This window comes from Melanostigma gelatinosum (assembly GCF_949748355.1).
Source record: "Melanostigma gelatinosum genome assembly, chromosome: 13".
NCBI lineage: Eukaryota > Metazoa > Chordata > Actinopteri > Perciformes > Zoarcidae > Melanostigma > Melanostigma gelatinosum.
This window is the reverse complement of record NC_136646.1, coordinates 10,837,628-10,859,131: the sequence shown is the minus strand read 5'-3', so window position 1 is coordinate 10,859,131 and position 21,504 is coordinate 10,837,628. Positions and strand designations below refer to the sequence as shown.

General features: G+C 45.9%; 2 protein-coding genes across 4 annotated transcripts in view; one reads left to right on the top strand and one right to left on the bottom strand.

Annotated features, from left to right (window-relative positions):
• The first annotated feature begins 207 nt into the window (after nt 1-207).
• On the top strand, nt 208-6,721 carry cbx7a (chromobox homolog 7a). Of its 3 annotated transcripts, XM_079282034.1 has the most exons (7): nt 208-474; nt 1,871-1,914; nt 2,724-2,789; nt 2,936-3,002; nt 3,428-3,740; nt 3,834-4,210; nt 6,224-6,721. In XM_079282034.1, exons 1-7 carry the CDS (start codon nt 406-408, stop codon nt 6,245-6,247), a joined length of 960 nt encoding a protein of 319 aa, XP_079138160.1. In that variant the 5' UTR covers nt 208-405; the 3' UTR covers nt 6,248-6,721. The 3 variants fall into 3 exon arrangements, with proteins under 3 accessions (XP_079138160.1, XP_079138158.1, XP_079138159.1); XM_079282032.1 differs by lacking the exon at nt 6,224-6,721 and having other exon boundaries at nt 3,834-5,641; XM_079282033.1 differs by lacking the exons at nt 2,724-2,789; nt 6,224-6,721 and having other exon boundaries at nt 3,834-5,641.
• A 501-nt stretch (nt 6,722-7,222) lies between these two features.
• The window catches only part of ep300b (EP300 lysine acetyltransferase b), a gene marked incomplete at its 5' end in the record, with an annotated part of 31,239 nt that continues 16,957 nt past the window's right edge, over nt 7,223-21,504 (bottom strand). Inside the window, 12 exons of the mRNA XM_079282342.1 lie at nt 7,223-11,828; nt 12,503-12,784; nt 13,424-13,585; nt 13,692-13,859; nt 13,980-14,145; nt 14,351-14,611; nt 15,939-16,089; nt 16,449-16,516; nt 17,086-17,163; nt 17,549-17,605; nt 19,110-19,190; nt 20,304-20,392. Coding sequence (XP_079138468.1) covers nt 8,568-11,828; nt 12,503-12,784; nt 13,424-13,585; nt 13,692-13,859; nt 13,980-14,145; nt 14,351-14,611; nt 15,939-16,089; nt 16,449-16,516; nt 17,086-17,163; nt 17,549-17,605; nt 19,110-19,190; nt 20,304-20,392 — 4,824 coding nt within the window. The 3' untranslated portion in view covers nt 7,223-8,567. The remainder of the gene's footprint in view (nt 11,829-12,502; nt 12,785-13,423; nt 13,586-13,691; nt 13,860-13,979; nt 14,146-14,350; nt 14,612-15,938; nt 16,090-16,448; nt 16,517-17,085; nt 17,164-17,548; nt 17,606-19,109; nt 19,191-20,303; nt 20,393-21,504) is intronic.

Here is a 21,504-nt window from a genome sequence, read left to right as displayed (position 1 = left end):
TAACGTTACATAATAACCTTGACGCGTTATCCCGCCCCCCTCTATCCCCCTTCTGCACTCTGCTCCAATTTGCCCACGGGGCCGCGCACGCACACTGGGGTCCCAGCACTACGCAATGGAAAGGCGGCGCGCTCGACTTAAAGGAACGCGTTGTGCTGCGCGGCATTGATGTGTCGCAGATTTTTAAAAGTGAGGGAGGCAATCCGCTGGAGTTTGGAGTGAGGGGAGGCGCAGAGACTTAGCCTTTTCAAAGCAAGTGTTCACATCTGGAGCAAACAGCCGCACTTCAACTTCCAGGATTTTTTTTGTTTTTTGTTTGTCTTCCTGCAGGATATTTTTATTTCAGCACTTCGACTGTAACAGCGGAGACACACTTGTGCGTCTTGTTTGGAGCAGCACGCGGAGATGGAGCTGTCATCAGTGGGAGACCAAGTGTTTGCTGTTGAGTCAATAACAAAGAAGAGAGTGCGGAAGGTAAGAGAGTGCTAGTAATACCTTCCACGCCTCGCAGATTCTGTGAACACTTTCAGAAACCAGCTCTTTAGACTTGCGTTTGGGTAAAACCCATGTCCCAGACCTGCTTTTAAACTATGTTTTCATTTTGTATTTTTCTGTGTATGTAAATGGTTGGCCCTATGGTCACATTGTCTTTTTTATGCTTGTAATGTCTGCCCTGTTAAGCACTTTGTGACTTTGTCTGTGAAAAGCGCTTTAGAAATAAATTGTACGAACTTACTTACTTACATAAGTTACGTCCAGCGTACCGTCCGTTGTGCTCATGCACAACAAAAACTAGGCTACGCACTTTAACTTTCGCAAAAAAGGCGATTTTAAGACTAATCTATGCTTTTTAATTAACTGCATAGTTCAACACGGGTTCGCGGCCCGGGTCGCGTCCTGTAAACCTTCCTGTGCAGCAGCTGAGATGCTGCAGGAGTAAGCGTGTTTTTTAGAATGCAGCCTACGCAGCTGTCGTATCATGGAAAAGGGGGTGTGTATCCCGAAAAAGGGGGATAACACGCGGGCAGTGTGCGGGGAGCTGCGCAGTTGAAGTTACGCCAGCGAGCGGCTGAGTTTCGGTGTGAAACTGCTGCGTAATGTCACTGAATGCTACGTAGTGGTGACAGATTCATTTCATTTATTTTTTATACAGTGGAGGAAATGTGGGCTCGTAACAAGTGAGCGGCACATTGTGGTAATTGGCGCAGCATGTGCACATACAGCGTGGGCTGTTGTGTAATGTAAAATGGATGAAATAGCGCGACATCCTCCATGTAATAGCAGGTTCATATGCCGTTATAAAGTTTAGATTAGGATAATGACATGATGGAACTATATGTACTCGCAAATAAACGTGGGAGTGATGCAGTTATTTATTTTTCACTCGGGGGTGACTGTGATCGTTATTTCAGGACTCGCTGGTTGAAAGTTGCGCAACGCCACGTTGTTTACAAATGTCCCCGTGGCCCCACCTATCGCAGCCACCGGTGTAACGTTCTACAATGTGCCCGTAGATTCTCAAAAACCGGCTGGCGGAGCCATGTGTGATCACGTCACCGCGATGCGCGAGGAAAAGAGGCTGCTGTTTGGAGGCCGCCCAGCCGCGCTGTCATTGACGTCATCCCTCAGAAAAAATAAAAGCCACCGTTTGAAAGAGAGAAGAATGTCCATGACCCTCCCTCCTCTTCCTCACACCACACTTTAAAGTGACAGTCATCCTTTTCCCCCATCGCGAGCTCGGCACACAGCAGCTTGCTCCGCGCATCGCACTGAACCAGGTCTGAGATGCAGGTTGTGTGAATGAGTTTCGCTGTATATCCTCTAATCGCCCTCTCTCTTTCTCTCTCTCTTTCTCTCTCTCTTTCTTCAGGGTAATGTGGAGTATCTACTGAAATGGCAGGGATGGTCCCCAAAGTGAGTAAGCCTTGAGTCATCGTCCTGTGACCTCATCCTTATAAACTCAATAGCCTTTTCAAAATATGCTCTTTGATACTTGAGCACCATGACCAGTGAAGATAGATAGGTGGATGGGTGGATGGATGGATGGATGGATAGAGAGACAGACAGACAGACAGATAGATGGTTGGATAGATAGAGAGGCATACAGATAGATATATACGTATATTGTTGGATATGTAGGTAGATAGATAGATAGATAGAGAGACAGACATATAGATAGATAGATAGATAGATAGATAGATAGATAGATAGATAGATAGATAGACAGACAGACAGACAGACATATGGATAGATGGATATATAGATAGGTAGGTTGGTGGTTAGATAGATAGATAGATAGATAGATAGATAGATAGATAGATGGTTGGATAGACAGACGGATGGATGGATGGATAGATAGATATAGGGACAGATGGTTGGATAGATAGAGAGACATACATATAGATAGATACGTATATTGTTGGATATGTAGGTAGATAGATAGATAGATAGATATAGACAGATATATAGATATATAGATAGATAGATAGATATAGATAGATAGATATATAGATATATAGATATATAGATATATAGATAGATATATAGATATATATGTATATATATATAGATATATATATAGATAGATAGATAGATAGATAGATATAGGGACAGACAGATATATAGATCGATGGTTGGATCGATTGAGAGACAGATAGATAGATGGCTAGATAGATAGACAGACAGACAGACAGACTTATTTGAATGTGTGTGCGTGTTGGCAGGTACAGTACTTGGGAACCAGAGGACAATATTTTGGACCCGTGCCTGGTCCTGGCCTACGAAGAGAAGTGAGTAATCTCGGAGAGGTTTTTATGCTTGCAGAGCACTTTTATTTGTCTTTGTTTTCTTTTTGTTCTTCCACTCACAATCTGTTTCTCTTTGTCACTTTGTCTCCGTCCTCTCCCGCCCCTCTGTTTCCACCTCTCTCTCCAAGTCTGGAGAAGATCAGAGCTCTGGCCTATCGCCGGAAAGGTCTCAGACCCAGGAGGCTCGTCCTGCGGGTAGCGACACTTACCTCTCTTCTTTGTCTCACAAGCCTTTGTTGTACCTTCACACCACTAATGCACACTGCTCAGTGAGAAGTTAGTTTATTTCAAGACCCTTTTTCGCCCTATGATTGTTGGTTGAAAATGTTGCCTCTTAGTAACATTTGAGACAGGTTGCCCTTTTGAGTTGAGCAATTTAGAATAAGAAGAGTCCAAATTGAAGCAGCAAATGTTGAGTTATCCTGACTTTTAGTTGGTAGTATTGGGTCAAGCTAATTTCCCATAATGCAACGATAGCATACTTCATTGGACCCTACCTGCTTGGTGATATCCAGCTTATTTCCAACACCACATCTACAGTTTGTAATGCAGGCGTTCTGTTTTATTAAAAAAACATTCATGATTCACGTGTTAACCTGTCACCTTTTGCTCTGCCCCAGAACATCTGTGCCATGGCCCTCCGCAGTGCCAACAAGGTGTCGGAGAAGCCCCCCCCCCGACTGCGTCTCTCCCTCACCCGCTCCATGAGTACAGATGTGGACCAGGGCGAGCGGGGCAGCCTGTACCGCCGTCTAGCCAGGAGGAAGATCAAGCAGAGGGTGTCCAAACTAGGCCAGGAGGGCCCCGCAAACAAAACCCTGCGTCCACTGAGGAAGAAGGAGCCCATTGAGGAGGACTGGGGCGCCACCAGTGAAGAGGAGAAGCCGGAATCTGAGAGCACCGCCGAGGAGATACGTGAAGACAGCTTGTATGGTTGGTTTGTCAAGTTAATCACTCAGAAGGTCAATAGCTTGGTCACGAACTTTGGCCTTTAAAAGTGAACAAAGTGTTTATTTTGTTTTTAAGGTCAGTCAGTGTGCAGCTCCCCACCCTTGCTGGAGCGACAGGAGGTGGAGGCGGAGGAGAAGGTGGATGCCGACCTGACAGCGGTAGGTGCACAAACATGGACAGACGGACCAGGCGGGGGGACATCTGAAACGAGCGAGAGACAAACGTTTGAGTGCGACCAATCAGAAGACAGTGCCTTGGTGCCCGAGGCCGCACTGGAAGACGAGGTTTCCGTGTGCGACAGGTTGGACTGGGACAGAGGCGAGGAGGGTGTGGAGTCGGGGCCGGAGTGTCCCGGATTAGAGAACAACAACGCCACCTCGGTGATGGTGAGCGCTCTGGGGAGCTACGAGACGGCGGAAGACTGCGCCACTACTGAGGAGATGGAGGAGGAGGTGAGTGGCGACAATCGGAGTGTTACCACCACGACGCCGGGCAGTCCGAGTGATCCCGCTGAAGTAGAACACCCCAAGAAGGTGATTTCTACAGACGTGACTATCAACTGTCTGACGGTGACTTTTAAAGAAGCCCTGGTGGCTGAAGGCTTCTTTAAGGGATATTGAAGGATGAAAGAGAGAGATCAAAATAACCATAATTAGACTTGCCACTCATTTTGTACTTGTAAATAGTTGTGTATGTTAAGGTAGTTCCACATGTTTACAAAACTACACTCATTTCCTACTGAGTTCAATGAAGACATTGTTGCCTTTTGAAAAGGAAAAACAAAAACAAAAAAAATTAAATGAGAGGTAATTTTATCATTGTGGCTCATTTGTTAGGCATCATAGGAAGCCCGAGGCCCCCCCCCAAAAAAGTCCTCAAAATCATCCATTGCAATCCAGCAGACGAAATGGATCTCAGTGGCGGGTCACTGGGTTCACGGAGAGCAGGAGACAAATGCTGAGACAGCAAACGTAACACTCCACATTACTACTTCTACTTCCATGCAGCTATTTACTCCAGACGTCCTCGGTGCTTTCCAGCCAGAGATCGGTCACACACTCAAATCTGTTCTCGGGGCCTGTTTCAGTTGCTCCTCTTTCTTACCGATAATGTTTTGTAAAGATATTGCTCTTTTTTCAGTATTTGCACAGAGAGTGCTGCATGGCCTGTCAGTCTATGCCACACGTGCACAAAGCCCTGTCCTGTAGTTTGTTGAAGAGGTTTATTTCTGTCACAAAAGATTGAAAACAAAGAGAGAGAATTAAAGGCTTCCGCTTAGATGAGGTTCTGCATTTCAAGGGGGCTGGATGCACAAAAAGAAATACACAGTCGCGCTTGCCGTCTGTCTGTCCTTTTACTTTTCAAGTATGAAATGCTACCTGGTTCTATTTTTGTATTACCAATTGATAGTCCGCTCTTTTCACGAGCCTTTGTGCATTTCAAAAGAGCATATCAGTTTACACCGCCGCTGTTCTGCTGTGTACAAATGGAAGCAAATGTACGTTAGGTCAAACTGTAGTGATCTTTTATTTATTGCATGTCACATGTATAAGCTAACTAACTTATGTCACTTATATGTGTCTTTCTCTGACAAAGATAAACTGTCAAACATGTCTTCTCTCTAAAAATTGATTTTTATTTTGACTGCATTTACAATAAATATGTACTAAAATAACTGACTCCTGGAGCATATTTATCATGTGGGATTACTGTGAGTACTTTTAATGTACATTCAATATCAGATAGTGGGTTGAGCAAACCTCACAGCACTTCAAAGACAGTTTTCCTTCTAAAAGGCTTTTCTTGTGTAGTTATTTTACTCTATCTTCACTCTACAAAGTGCATTGAAGAGCTGGAAACATGAAGGCAGTCCTGATATACAAATCCAGACCTTTCTGTTAAAACGATAATCTTCCTTTTTGTGCAACCCACTTGTACTTAAAAAATGAAATAAAAATTTGCTCCCGTAGCTGTGCCTACGGTGTATGAAGTATCTGAATTGTAAGTCGCTTTGGATAAAAGTGTCTGCTAAATAACTGTAATGTAATGTACTTGTTTCAAAGAGACACTGATTTTGTTTTGTGGTCAACAGCGCCCCCAAATCAAGAAGTTATCACTTGACAGTGTTGTAATAAAGACCACATAAACCAAGACCAGTGTGTCCCGAAACTGAGGCAAGACCGTGACTGAAGGGCTTTTCATCATTACTATTTTATCACTTTTGATGCCATTTTTTTTTTTTTATGACATACCATGTCACACACCGGGCAGCACTGCCATGACAAGAGGGAGATGCACACAACCTTGCCACTTAACTAATTATTCACCAATTCAAGGCATAAGAGGAGAACTTGAGCTAACAGTGCAGTGTGGAGTCTGTAACTTTAGCAGTGTTTGTTAGCGCATGAATGGCAAGTGTGTTACACAAACCAAAACATCACCCAAAACTCAAATGTGTGTTTCAGGGAGGAGAGCGAACCAGCAACTGAGCTCCAAGAGGGTTTTTAAGAGAGAGCACTGGCACACAGGGCCCAGGTGTGGCCAGTGTTGCTGATGAGACCATGTTGTCACTTTACTGATGACCCGTAGCCACGCCCACCTCCACACCTGCAGGGAAAGCAGCCACGTGAACCACGTGACAAGGCAAGCGGAGAGGGTCGTTGTCACAGATATACTATGACCTGTTCATGACTTTAAAAATATTTTTAAAAAACTATTTATAAGACATAAAGCTGTTTGTGCTTCTTATTCAGCTACAACCATGCTTCTATGAATTTGGAATTGAGGCGGAGCTGGAAAAAAAGGGAAACACACAATCCTGTGAAATCACAGGATCAATGAGCATCAAATCAAATAATCAGATTGTATTATAGTGTATTTGCAGATGTTAGACTTTAAATGGAAACAGGTTAGCATTTGTAAGTGCACAATGAACGATTTTAGTTCACGTTGTATTAACTTGGTAGTCCTGCTGATGTTCAATGCTTCTTATTGAAATCATTTAAATTCAGTTATTGTGGCAGCTGTGATTTTCAAATGTTGAAATATAGATACATGTATAAAATAGATCTCAAAGTAAAGCTAAGGCCTTTTTGTTTTTAAATAAGACAATATAAAGTTGTTTGTCATGTTATTCACAGCTGGAAAAAAAAGTAAAGGCACCTACAAAAGTCAAATTGCAGCAAATCGTCACATTTACTCTTGATTGGTAAACTATCCTTTCGTTCGTTAGTGTTTTAACCTTATTGTTCAGTATTTATGTCCCTCTAGGAGCTGTGCAGAATAGGTTACCATGGTGATCAAGCTAAATTAAAAGTGAGCTGGCGTCTTGATCCTGGGGAGGCAGAGCGTCGGCCACAGATCGCTGAATAACACCAACTCATGTTACAGGACAAACTTTTCGTTGTACTTCTCATATTCACCAAATACACAATCATATGTCTGACGGACACGTCACGGTTGGTAATTTTCATTTTATTATAAAAAAACAGTATTTGAGTCCACAGTTTGTGTTTCCTTTGTACAGTAAAAAATATTAAATTAAACTCCCAAAGTTCTTAGCAGAAAGATAAAGAGGATGGAGTTCGAGGGGCGGGAGAGCAACGTCCCCCAGGGGAAGGTGAGGAGGAGGGAGGGGATTAAAAGTCCAAGGGGAGCAGCAAAGGAGACGGAGACCGAACTGCTCTTATCTCCTACTTTTCTCCTCATTTCTGTGCAACACAGTTCATTTGGATCAAAATCCTCTGTTTACTCCAAACAGCGGAATCCTAAAAACACTAGAAGGAGCCCACCCCACCCACACACTTTTTTTTTCACATCCCAGCCCATGTACTCAAAATGTTTCAGGCACACAGGTATGCATCCCCCCTCCCCAAGCCTCCACTGCTCCATATGAAGTGTCTTTAAAGGAAGGAGTGCACACACATTCGAGGGAGAGGGCTTGCATGTTTGCGAGGGAAGAGTCCCTTCCAGCATGGTCGACGTCCAACACAGAAGCTGGCCGGGACGTCTCAATAAGTCCGTTCAACATCTCAGTTCACAGCAGACCCTCAACCACTGCAATAAAATACTGACAATTAATTATTCCCACCTGGACAGACCCAACTAAAGACATTAACGTGAAATGAAATATTCACTACCCCAGTCATAACAGTCAATAACAAAAATATATTTCTATACGAATTGTAGCAGTCTCAGGGTACATAACACCCCCCCCCCCCCAAGAGAAAACAATAAATAAAGTAAACCCAAACATAAAAAAGGATATGCATCATGTTTGGATTTGCATTAATATCAATCCACATTACTCTGCCAAACAGAAATAGACACTGACTGAATGATGGGGAACCGAAAACGATAAAAAGTTGTTTGCATTAAATCATTTCCACTTTAATTCTTGACCACTTTTAAAATCTTAAAAACATTTCTTAAAAAAGGCAAGTACTCTTATTTACCCCCAAAAATATCACCTTTCTTGTATTCAGCAAGAGGTGGAGGTGAGGGTGGGGGGGGAGGGGTGCTAGAGAAACCGTCCCCTTCTTTGTCCACAATTGGCAAAAAAAAATATATTAACAGCAATAACTTACATTTCATTTATTCCAATTTATTTAACGACTGCTTGATTTATTGTTCATCTCCCATAGGAAGTTCAGTTCAATGCATCTTTATTGAAAACATTTTAAATAACATTTAATAATAGTATAAAAAAAGAAAGGCTAAGTAATAACAATAACACTGTCCTGGGTGAGTGCAGTTTGTGCGAAGAATCACAGAGCGTTTCAGCTCAACTTGACACGTAAAGTAGAATTCCTACATGATGTCTAAAGGATTGTGATTCATATTCTGGCCCAGAGGGTCCTGACCGCTGCCCCCCGGCCCGTGTAGACCAGCCATGCCACTCAGCTGGGATAGCATGGCGCTCGGGTCCGACCCAAACTGCTCCATAGAGTTCTGTTGCTGCTGCTGGGTCGTTGGCTGCTGCTGTTGTTGTTGAGGGACCACCATGCCCTGATGGTGCTGGTTCAGGTGGCCTGGGTGTGGGGAACCCGTCTGCATCTGGGGGGAGATGTGATGTGGGGAGGGCTGGGGCTGCATGCGCGGGGACGGGCTGGAGTGTGGCGGCTGGGACTGGGGTCTGGGTGAAGGCTGTGGGGATCGCACCTGGTTAGCTAGCGATGACGACATCGCCTGGCCCTGCAGGTGTGGGGACTGGGCCATCTGCTGCGGCTGCTGCGGGCTCATGGGATTGCTGTGCTGGGCTGGTGACCCCCCAGGGCCCAGATGCTGATGTTGATGCTGATGTTGCTGTTGCTGCTGCTGCTGCTGGAGAAGCCTCTGGTGGAGAGCCTGTTGGAGCAGAGCCTGTGAAGATGGGGGGCCACTTTGCATGGGCTGAGGGCCCTGAGGTGGCTGCTGAGGGCCTCCTACACCCCCTCCACCTGGCCCTGGCCCATCACCTCCTGGCAGGCCAGCCATGGCATTCTGCTGCTGCATCTGGAGGTGGTGCTGGTGCCTCTGCTGGAGTGCAGCTGCGGCCTGCTGCTGGGCCACCGACCCCGGGTAACCTTGCCCCTGCTGGCCTGGGGGACCACCAGGCTGCTGAGGGCCAAGAGGCGGCCCTCCAGGTGGTCCCTGTCCCACTGTAGGAGGCTGCATCCCAGGTTGTCCCATGTAGCCCTGACCCTGTGGTGGCTGTGGCTGCTGGAACTGACCATGATTTACTCCCATTTGTTGTTGATGTTGCTGTTGTTGTTGTTGTTGCTGCTGCTGCTGGAGATGCCGTCTCATGAGCAGCTCTCTAAACTGGGGACTGTTGATATTCCCCATCTGTGGCCCCTGGGCCTGCACACCTCTTCCTCCACCTTGTTGTTGCTGCTGCTGTTGCTGTTGTTGCTGTTGTTGTTGTTGCTGCTGCTGCTGGAGAGCTGCCACTTGCTGCTGTTGCAAACCGGTGAGCATCGGCCTCTGCTGCTGTTGTTGTAGCTGTTGCTGTTGTAACTGTTGTTGTTGTTGTTGCTGAACTTGCTGTAGCTGGGCCATAGTTGTCATGTTAACATTCGTTCCTCCCTGAGCCCCCATGTGCATCCCCGGCTGGCCGCCACCTGCAACGTTCATGTTCACCTGTGGGCCCCCTCCGGCCATGACATTACCAACAGGACCCCCTGTGGGACCAGGGCCTCCAGGCATACCCCCTGCTCCACCTGGGACCCCCTGAACTCCCTTGTATTTTGAGGCCCTCTGCTTGATAAAAGCAGCCATGAGTTGTGGGTTGGACCGCAAGATGTTGAGGACTTGCTGTTGCTGGAGTGGTGAGCTGGGCGAGCGTAGAGTTCGTAACAGCTCCTGAAGGGCGGCCTGGGGAATGTTCCCACCAGCAATAACAGCTCCTGGGACACCAGCAGCTCCAGCGACAGCTCCCCCTGGGATCCCACCACCAGCACCTTGCTGCTGCTGTGCCATATTCATCAAGGCAGCGTGGCCCTGAGCTTGTTGGTGTTGCTGTTGCTGCTGCTGTTGTTGTTGTTGTTGTTGTTGTTGTTGCTGCTGCTGCATTTGCTGCTGCTGTTGTTGCGCTGCCACCATGGCTGGATGGCTCATTTGGTTCATCATAGCTTGCCTCTGCTGAGGTGGCATCCCCTGGCCTGCCCACTGCTGTTGTTGAGGGTTTTGATGCGGAGCACCTATCCGCTGCTGTTGAAGCGGTACCTGAGGGGGCAGCTGGCCCTGGGGCAGGTTACCCTGCTGAGGGGGTTGCTGTATGGGACCACCAGCGCCAACCATCATCCCTGGTGGAGCATTTTGTTGCTGATCCATGTGGGCCCGAGCAGCTGCCACTGCCGCTTGAGTCTGTGCCGGCATACCCTGGGTTCCAACCATCCCTACTGCCCCTAGGTGTCCCATGCCCATCTGTTGACCCTGACCCTGTTGATGGTGGGGGTGAATAGGCATCATGCCTGCTGCTGCTTGTCTCTGCAGAGCCATCTTCCTCTGAGCATCGGCTACCTGTTGGATCTTCATGGCAATTTCTACTGCTGCCGGTGGAGGGCCAGAAGGGGGGTGCTGTTGCAGGAAAGGCTGGTCCGGAGGTTGTTGGCCCCCAACACTTCCAGCCATGACGGCGCCACAGAGCTGCTGCTGGGGAGGCGTTGCAGAGCCAAGGACCGGTTTGCCCTGCGATTGATGTAATGGGGAGGAGCCCGGGGGTCTGCTGCCATATGGGGGCAAATTGTTGGGGTGCTGTTGGAGCTGTTGAGGCTTTGTCCCTGCTCCACTTTGCTGCTGGACCTGAGAAAGCATCTGCTGCTGATGTTGCGGAGAGCTCATTATCCCCCCAGCCCCGCCTCCTCCACCCGCCATCTGCTGGAACTGATGGTGAAGAGGATGTTGAGGAGGCATGCCACTTTGTGGGGGCATTCCACCGAGCTGCTGTTGCTGCTGAACTCCAGGTCCAGGGCCCATTCCTTGCTGTGTGCCCGGAGGCATGGTCTGAGTCGGGGTCTGGGGTGTTGGAGGTTGTGTTCCACCGGAAGTTGGGGTACTGGGTGCCGTGGAAACATTGTTCCCTGGCGATGGAAGTCCTACCACAGGTCCTCCCGGAGGCCCTACGGCTTGCTGCCCCACCCTCTGCATGCTTGCCATCCTCCTCCTCAACATCTGGGCCTGCTGGAGCCGGTGCTGCAGCTGCTGCTGCCGGAGCTTTTGCTTGATGTTCAGGCAGAACGGGACGGGACATTTGTTCTCCTGACAGTGTTTGGCGTGGTAGCAGCACAGAGCAATGAGCTGCTTGCAGATGGGACAGCCGCCGTTGGTCTTGCGCTTGCAGCCCTTCGTGTGCTGAACAACGCGCTTCATCTTCTGGCAGGACGGCAGGGAGCAGTTGGCGTTGCGACACTGGCATGCGTGGACCAGCGACTGGATGCAGCGCTGGATGCTGAGGCGGCGAGAATCTCCGGGGCTCTGGGTGGCTGCTGCCGCCTGGTTGTTGCTGTCGTCGTCCAGTCCAAGCCCCAGCTTATCCATCTTGTGCTCGTGACCCTTTATGTTGTAGCAAGTGATGCACAAGTCATAGTCCTAGAGAAGGGAGGAAACAAAAGGAGGGATGGGGAATTAAACCTGAATCCAAGTACAGGACTAAATGAATACACATTAAAACATTCCTGTGGAACTAAAATGTTATTGTTTGGGCCTGTAGGTGTCGCAACATAGAAAACGGTTGCCAACCATCGCAGAGATCAAGACTCGCTCTGCACTCCAATGAACACAACTGGCGATGGTTGGAAGACAGTGAGGTTTCATGTGTTTCTTGCTGCGCTAGCAGCTTGAGTCAAGGCACTGGTGTAAAACCTGGGGCAGCTACAGACTCCATGTGTACCGATGGTTGCACATGGCTTTTTACACCCTGCACTGGCCAAAGGCCACAGTGGAGTTAGCAGCAGCAATGACCACAGTACAACGGAATAAGTCGTTTCAAATTGGATTGGGGAATAAAACCCACACCTGTTAAACCACCAGGCTTCTGTTGTCTGCTGATTAATTCAGGTGAGAGGTTTTAGTTTAAAGCAGACACTGAGGTAGAAGAGATAACCAGAGGATCCCTGTCAAGAATTCTGCAAACAAATGCTAAAAATACCCCTTTTCCATCTTCCATCAAAAACAGAAATATGAACGTAGATGAGATCACTGTTTGATCTCCATTTAAATTAAAAAAGGAGAAAAACAAGATTTAATTGAGTCTCGACTCTCACCTCGCACACAGTGCAGTGGTAGCGCGTCTCCACGTGGTGTTTACACTCATTGCAGGTGTAGACGAAGCGGTCCTGGCTCTGGTTGTGCAGCTCCACCAGCATACACATGGAGCTCCACCTGGACCTCCTGAGAGAGCTGAACTCCAGGTGCTTGTCCCTGGCCAGAGTGAGGAAGGCATCGCGGCCGTCCATCAGGTCACAGGCCATGAGCGGGTCAGGGTCAGTGATGGGGGGCAGCGAGTTGGCAGTGGGGCCAGCGATGAGTCGGATGACAAAGAAGACCTGGGGAACAGAGTGAAGAGGAACATCTGTAAGAGGTGTGATTCAGATACAGAATTTCTTTTTTCTCTTGTAGTCAACTCAGGAGTCACTAACGGGCAACGTTAAACAAGGTTAGTGACATGCGAGACGATTTCCTGAAGTTCTATGAATTTGAATATTTGAATGAATGTTCACACCCCTGGTGTTTATGGGTAAAAAGCCGCTCTGTGGAGTTTTCTTGTCTCACTAAAACACAGTGTGTGTACACGTGTATCCTTGACTAACAAAACCTGTCAAATGCATTTCCTTTCTCTTCACATCCATGTTGACTCGTGTGAACGGCTGCCTGCTGATGCTGAGAACGGCTGCGATAGTTCATGCTAATTTGAAAACATAGATGAATAAATTATTTGAAAAGCAGGTTTTAGTTGCCGTAGTATGAGCTGTACCTGCTCTCCAGTACAACAGCTAAAGAGCAGCAACAGAGCTGCAGCAGCAACGGCTGCTAAGTAGCAGAATTGTAATTATCTGCGTTCACGGGAGTGGAAGTCAATGTGATAACTCGGATGACACAAGTCGGCGTAATGTTCCTCTGATTATGCCATATAATCCAATAAAAGCGTAAGCAGCTATTCCTAAAACCAAATCAGACTTGCGTACCTCCTTATGTTTCTCCATGGTGGCGTAGAGTTTCTGGGAAAGGTCATTGGAAACATTGGGCATCCCGGGTTTCTTCTTATTGGCTCGGCTCATGCTGCTTTTGTTCTTACTCGTCTTTTTATTGTTCTTCTTTTTGGCATTCTTGCTGTCTCCTTTTGCGACCTGGAAAAAGATGCGAGTGTCAGTTTCAACAAAAAGCACACCAATATTTTGTGACCAAAAAAGAACCTGGAAGTGATGATTAAATGCGGCCTCTTACTCTACTCACATCTGTGCACTCGTTGGAGGTACTGTTCTCCTCCCTCTTCCTCTCTTCCTCCTCCTGCTCCAGCTCCTTGATGCTCTCCTCCAGCACGTTGGGCCAGAAGTCGCCCTCAAAGTACGGCAGCTCCTTGGCACTGGTCAGCCGGTCCTCTGTGGCCTGCTTGAAGACGTCCTGAGGGACAAAGAGACAAGTGTTCAGGTGCTTGTAGAGCCTTTAATGTCCTTATTAGTTATTGATAAATGCATCAACTCATATTGTTGGTACAATGACTAGCGTGAAATCATGTCTCACCTTGTAATCGTGGACGATGCGCTCAGAAACGGCCTTGTCCAGCATCTTCCTGTACCATTCCTGCAGCCGTTTCGGCTTGGGGATCTTCTGGTCCGCTGGGTGACAGTGGAAGATGTAATCATCCCCTTCACTGGGAGGACAGGCCCAGATATGACCCGTTGTATACCTGACACAGGGAGACATGTTGTTGTATTCATTAGAACAGAAGTGAATTGTCTGGAGCAGCTCCTGGAACACACACTTCTTTCTGCATAATGAGCTCATATTTAAAAGCCTGTGTAGCTTTCCGATAGAGAAATCTCATAACTGATGTTAGCTGCTCAGGTGGGGCCTTTGCATTATGTTTGAGACAGTCTCAGCATTTCTCTTACCCCTGCCTCCTGACATACTCCAGGTAGCCTATCAGGATCTCGTGGTAGACGCCAGTTCTGATGAGTCGAGGTTGGAAGAAGTGCACACTGTCCAGGTAAGAGATGTACACTCGTCTCTGATTGGGCGGCGGGCAGTCCGAGCCGTACTCTTGAACGTGCATGCCGAAAAAACACACATCCGCTCCGTCGACGTCCTCAAACGCAAACAGGGCTTTCATCCTGTAGGGGAAGGACGCGGACATCTCTCCACTGTCAACAAACCTGGAGGGGGGAGAAAAAAAAAAACAGCCGGGGTGAGGAAAACGGCTATGAAATCATTCTTGCTGCGTCTTTACCATAATGTTGAATGGACGGGTATATTTGATCCCAATGGAGAACAGATGAGATGCAAGATTGTAACCAGTGACTGGAATGTTTAACTAATTCAAACTTGTACAAGAGTCAAACACAACACAAGGACATTTTAGTTTGTTGCCTCTGAAATAAAACTTGTCCCGTTGCTAATGTGCATTCATGCCCCACCGATGTTCACAACATTTCAGTAAACAAACCCTGCGTTCAGTGACCTGTTACAGGCGTGCCCGTTACCTGCTCTACTGTGCACCATGGCCAGCCAGCTGTTGCCTAGCAACAACCATAGCAACAACCATATGCACTCGCTTTTTTTGCATTGAAGAGGAGGACCTCCGCTTGGGAACTGGTCCTGCAGAGATGCCGCCCCTCACACCCCTCCCACGTCTGATCACAGCCATCGATGGTTCAAATCCAGCTGGTCAGTAGGAACCGTTAACTAGCTTCAGCTAGACGCGATCGCTAACGGGTCTAACGTGTGTTCAACGGGTGATCGTCAAACTAACGTCAGTCTGATGTCTGACCCGCTGTGGGGCTCACCAGCACCTGATCGGGCCTTTTGTCCCTCCAACACTGCGATGCACCGCTCTGAATAATTACTGCAAAGTCATCTCATCTCGATAACCATCTCGATATCAAGGTAGTAACCAGAGGACGGTTTGACCAACGAAGTCGTTGCTGTGTGATGTGCTGCTTGTTTAACCTGAAGCTCATCAAGTCTTACATCAGTGTTCCCCCCAATAATTGTAACGCCAGATATCCACTCGTGTTTCTCCTGTATTCATTCTGCAGCCGTGCACCGCCGTGAACATTTTATGCGTGTGAGCACCGTGACACACGACATTCAAAAAATGTACCTTTTAAATAACTTGTCAGCAACCGGTCACATGGTAACCTGGGAGGCAATCTGGCCTTTTGCGCTCCGATTAATTTGGTTTGCAGTTAAAACACCAGTCATCATTTTTGGGTCTATGAAAACTCAATTCCTGGCATTTGCTCCTGGTGTTCTTCACCAGTGTTTTGGAAGGAGGAGATAACAAGAGCAACAGGCGTATCAGCTTTGAAAGTAATGCATTTTCCTTTAAAGTAAGTGCTGTGGACCTAAATTATGCCGATATGAAGAGCGGTTCATGGGAAATTCCAAATGTGACTGAATCAGTTATTCGGAAAAGTAACACATCAAAGTTTATCTGCATAAAAACCCGAAACCTGCAGCAGCAGACACATTGAATTGTACCTGGACTTCATGCCTGGCTTGACCTCGACCACCTTGTCGGACACATGGACCACACGGATGGTGACGTCGCCAGACTCAGGGAGGTTCTGCCTCTTGATGTAGTCGTTCACTCGCGTCTCCAAATAGCACCCCAGCTTGGTGTGAGGAAGTCCTGCAAAAAACAGTAAACGGGTGTGAGTAAAGAGAGGCGGAATACAGAGAGACGCAAGACGCATGGACTGTGTGTGTTCATGCTCACTAAACATGGCAATGTTATCACCCTCACCACACATCGGTCTCAGTCAAAAGCACAAATCCTGATCGCTGATTTTGATCCCCAAAAATCATTAGTTTATTAGGAAGTGGAATGATTAGCAACAGAATTCATGTTTTGAAATGTTGGTAATGAAGAAGAAGAAAAAAAAAAAAAAAGAATCAAAACATAGGACGACAACACAATGACTAAGTCTGAACGAGGGAAAAGAGGCGCGGCCGTGAAACGAGCCGGTAGATCAGCGTTACTCCACTTACTTTTGGCTGCGTATTTGTTCTCTTTCCGCGTCTTGTTGGCCTTTTTGAGGCAGTTGTCACATACAAAGCTGTGGTTCGTGAGAAAGCAGAGAGCAAATGGTTAAATTAGCAGGTTGCCAGCAGTCCCGTCACAGTCGGCACCAATGGCGGTGATTAAGTGGCTTTAATCAAGACATTACTCAGTCGTTCATGCCGGTCTGCCTTTCCTTAAACAGCGTTAATGACTCTGAAATTGCTTTTAATTACATACAGACATGAAGGGAGATCAAACGTTGAGAAATGAGACTCTCACTGCACACACGAGCTGCAGTACTTTGTTTTGCATGTGTATCTGCCAACATTTTCTTTTCAGTCCAGATGTAACGATCAAGACTCCAACAATATTCTCAGTTTTAAGGTGGTGAAATGTTTGAAACATGTGTGATCTTTAACGATTTGCTTCAAACAGCACGTCTACAGCTCCATGAAAACATGTATCCATACGCGCGTTAGGAGTTAGCGGCTGAACTTCTCCAGCAGCGCTATTTATGTTTTGGATCATTTGAAAGCTTTTCAAGGAAAACAAAAGGCTTAATTTATTTTCCAGACCCAGGCACGTAACAGAATGTACAGAGTGTGCGTAAGATAGCCGGCTCACCCCAACGGCCATATGGTGTCGTTATGCAGGACGCAGATCTGGTGCATTTTACGACTGCAGTCAATACATTCCACGAGCCTAAGAGGAGAGAGAGGACAGGAGACAAAAGACAGACACAATATCCAAAGTTTAAAACAAAAACACGTCACATATTATGAAAACACCCTGTTTGTTCCTCTGCAGGAGCCACAAAGCTGATGAATAAGTCAGTACAGTTCATAAGTAAAGTTAAGACAAAGTTATTTTGGGAAATAAATTCTTGTGACTGTAATTCATGTATGATAATTACTTAATCACACTATCTTCTGTTATTTATGTGTCAGCACCGTATTCAAATTGCTCAAACTACATTTTGAATCTAAAATCAAGATATCATTTTCAACTGAGAGTAAATGAAATCTTCAAAGAGAAATGGTGCAAATGAATTCTAAATGAGTTAATGAGTTAAAAAGGGGGAACGTACAGTTCAGGGTCGAGCGTGTCATTCTTCTTCCGTTGAAACTGTTCTTTGTTGATGGACCTGAGGGAAACATCAGGAAACAAACCGCTGTCACAGTCACAACAAGCTCTCTCTCTCTTTACACTGCAGGCTGTGTGCACAATACAATATCCTCCATTCACTCAAGACATGTAGACATTGACAATGTGCCCATGGGCTAAATAGTTCATTGCCTCATATTATAATACTCGTTATTAATGCCATCCCTAAAATAAGGGATGTAAACTGGTGATGAGAAATACTGAAAGACTATGGGACTAAGATGAAAAGATGACTTTATGCATCAACTTTATGTATTGTTCTAGATTAATCTTAAATGCATGACAAAATGACAAAATGACAAACTTGAAGCTGAGCTAAAACTATTCACTGAGCTGCTGTCACCACAAACTGACACATGATCAGATTGATTGATTATGAGAACAGTTGGTTGTATCTGAAGTTCTGTAGTTGATCAATTTGGTCTAAAAAAAAGTTACAAAAAAGTGAAAATGCCCACCACAATCTACAGAACACTAGGTGATGTCATCAAATGTCTTATTCTGTCATGACATTTAATTTACAATGATTTTAAACAGAGAAAAGCAGAAAATGTAGGAGAAGCTGGAACGAGGGAAGAAATATTACTTAACCCATCATCATATAGTTGCCAATGAATCGGACTAAAAGGGTTAATCTTCACAGCTCAACATAACTTGATTTCAAATACTATCAAAGATCCCAAAGTTTCCAAACATACCAATACGTAAGACTGATTTTTTTGGAAAATTATGCCCTAGATGTCTACCGTTTAACATTTCCATTTTAGGGAGCAGTGCAGCCACACAAATTCTTGGATTTGAAAAGTTCTCCAAACACTTTACAGCTTCAATGACCAACCTGAATAAGCTGGTACCAAATATGTGTATGACACTGGGAACAAAATGGTTTTTCTAACCCCAGTTACTTAAACGGTAGAATATGCCAGCTTTTGTGTGGATATCCAATCAGTGTTGATGGTCACTGTTGTTAATTGAAGCAATAAACTGCCAACATTTATTGGGAGGAATTGAGGAATTTATTGCTACACTTACCATCAACACTGATCCACATCAAATGTTCCCTTTCAGGGGATATAAAAAGGGTCAAACCGGATGTTAACGGGTTTATACCACTGTCGCTTTAAATTGCAATTGTTGGTCTCCCTATGCTGTTTTATATAAAATAACTGAAATAAGAATATATCTTATTACGCATTTCCTTTACTTTCACTACGTATCTGTACTATTGCTGTCCTTTTACTGATGAGACAACCAAATTTCCCCTCTGGGAATCAAAAAAGGCATCTCTTATCTTAACCTTAAATTCATGCTCGTGTGGTCTTTTCCAACAAGCGCTTCTTTGGGGGTTCGATAGCTGGTACATTCAATCTTTGATGCATAACATCTCGACAAGCATTACTCAACAACTTCTGAGTTTTGATGAGAGATGGGAGCGCTGTGTGTGTGTGTGAGTGAGAGGAAAGCAGGCGTGTGATGGTACTCACGTCTGAGGCTGGGAGGGGTCGTCCCCCAAGGAAACGCTCTCGTTCTGGATTTCGTTGAAACACTTTTCACAGAAGTGGTACCTGTCAGCAAGAAGCCCATATTTTGGTGAACTACACCGTTCGTCATCAGCACAGCCAATCACAGAGAGGGCACGAAGAAGCAGCCGGCAATCAGGGCAGGAGAGGCCAGGGGGCGAACACACAGGAGGAGGCAGAGGGCAAGGAAGATCGTCGCCAGGAGGAAGCAGCCAATCGTGATGCAGGGTTTTTGTGTGGGCGGGTGTTTTGATTTTGCGCGTAAATTTTGGAGTGGATGATTGGTCACACCAAAACAGGCCAATGCAGACATCACAAGCGTTAAAATAGGAGGGAGAGAAGGGGGGGGGGGGGGGGGCGGAGATGGGGAGGGTCAAAATGAATATTTTAAAAAGCGTGAAATAAATTGTGACAGGTCAGACGGAGACAATGGAGGGGACAGAGAGGGGGGCGGGGACAGGATGTGAACAACAACCAACAGAGGACAGAGAGCCAAGGCAAAGCAAAGATTAGCGTCAGACGTCCAGTGGTAAACAACAACAACAACAACATTACAGCAACATGAGAGACCACTAGGAGCTGTGGAGGAGGGGGGTGGTGGGGGGGGGGGGGATACGAGTCTCCGAACATGAAAGGGCGGATGAGGAAAATAAATAAATGGTAAAGCAACAGAGACCCATCATCCTTCTAGTTCATTTATAAAGTGGGAACCTGTCTTCTGGTGAGGACAATGGAACACCCACTTCTATTTATTTATGCAAGTCTGTCAGAATTGCAAGCAGTCATGTGTTGTGCATGTAAATTTACTCAGTGGGAAACAATGGTGCAACAAATGAAGAACTGCTGAAGAAGACAGGAGCCCACTTTATGAATGACAACAAAATTAAAATCAAAACGGTGAACTATGAAGATGGTGCCAGGGTAACCATTTGTAGCCAAATTAAAACTCATCTGCGATTGCACTGATTGCATGTAGGAAATATAATCAATGGGTAAAATACAACAAAACACATAACAAGCTGATCCCACAGGCTGCTTTTTCACAGCAAAACGTCTAAATGTCCAGAAAACTTTCTGAAGAGTGTGTGTGTGTGTATATATACACACACGTGTAGATGTGTGTGTTCGCTTGTGTTCCAATGTGCCGAAAGCCCTTACCTGTTCTGGTAGCTAAAATAAGCAGCGTCGCGTTGGATGGTGCATAATTGTTTTCCATAGCAGCAGAGAGTTTGGGGGGAAAACTCAAACTGCAACAATAAAGAGACAAAAAGAGAAAGTGGTTTTAAGACTAGTTACCGAGGAAACATTGACAACCACACACACACACCACTAGACCCAAAAAGACAAACTCGCAGATCAAAACATCTGCACGTTTTTATGACTTCTTGGACTCATTCATGTGGTCCCACCTCGCCTGAACATTACCCTAATCTTACTTCTTAAAAGGAACAGTTAAACGTTTCGGGATATACTTAATTCACTTTCTGGCGGAGAGTGACTGTAGATGAGAAGATCCATACCACTCTCATAAGTGTCTGTTGATTATCAGGCTACAGGCAGCAGCTGATGAGCTTAGCATAAATACTAGAAACTAAAGCCTCTTTCACAAATAGATCTCTGTAAATTACCGTACTGGGAAAACCTTTCAGGCACCGCTGGTGATGTTGACTATTCACTACGTTCAAGAACATTTCCACATACATGCCATTGTAATGCTGGAATAGATGGGGCATTCCAGTAGATGGCGGTAAGGCAACACTTACAGATGCCAACAGCCATTAAACTCAACCGAAGAAGAAGGGGTACAGCCAGATGTTGGTGTCTTATTATTTTCAGGGACATGGCAGGCGCGGAGCTGTTTTTGTCCGATGTCAATGTTCTTGTAACGCATGTAAAAGCATTGGCGTAAATACTAAACAATACATATTCAAATATGTCATCAGGGGAGTCTTGCGATTGGTTCGCTCGCTCCACTTGAGAGGATCTTTCATCAGACCGCCTCAACCGTTTACACCAGGGGTGTCAAACTCAAGGCCCGTGGGCCGAATCCCCACCCGCCATGTCATTTTATGTGGCCCGCGAATCCGCCAGCAAAATTCTTTTTTTTTTTTTAAATTAAAGTTAGACGTGACAATGAAAATATCCCCATAGTCGAAATTATGAGATAGAAAGTCAAAATGATGATACTTAAACACAGTCATAGAAGCAGTTATTTGGCTGGTTACTGTACATTTGACATATAAATGTATTGTGAGTACATTGAAGACTACTTTAAACGTGGCTTTAAAAACACATGAAATACTTCACGTGGGATTGTGCAAACGCACCCTTGAAATGATTTTAAGCTTTGAACAAAGTT

Coding starts and splice junctions, on each gene's coding strand:
- cbx7a (XM_079282032.1), top strand. CDS start 406: ATGGAGCTGTCATCAGTGGGAGACCAAGTGTTTGCTGTTGAGTCAATA. Junction 2,790..2,935: donor GTCCTGGCCTACGAAGAGAA/GTGAGTAATCTC, acceptor TCTCTCTCCAAG/TCTGGAGAAGATCAGAGCTC. Junction 3,741..3,833: donor ACGTGAAGACAGCTTGTATG/GTTGGTTTGTCA, acceptor TTTGTTTTTAAG/GTCAGTCAGTGTGCAGCTCC.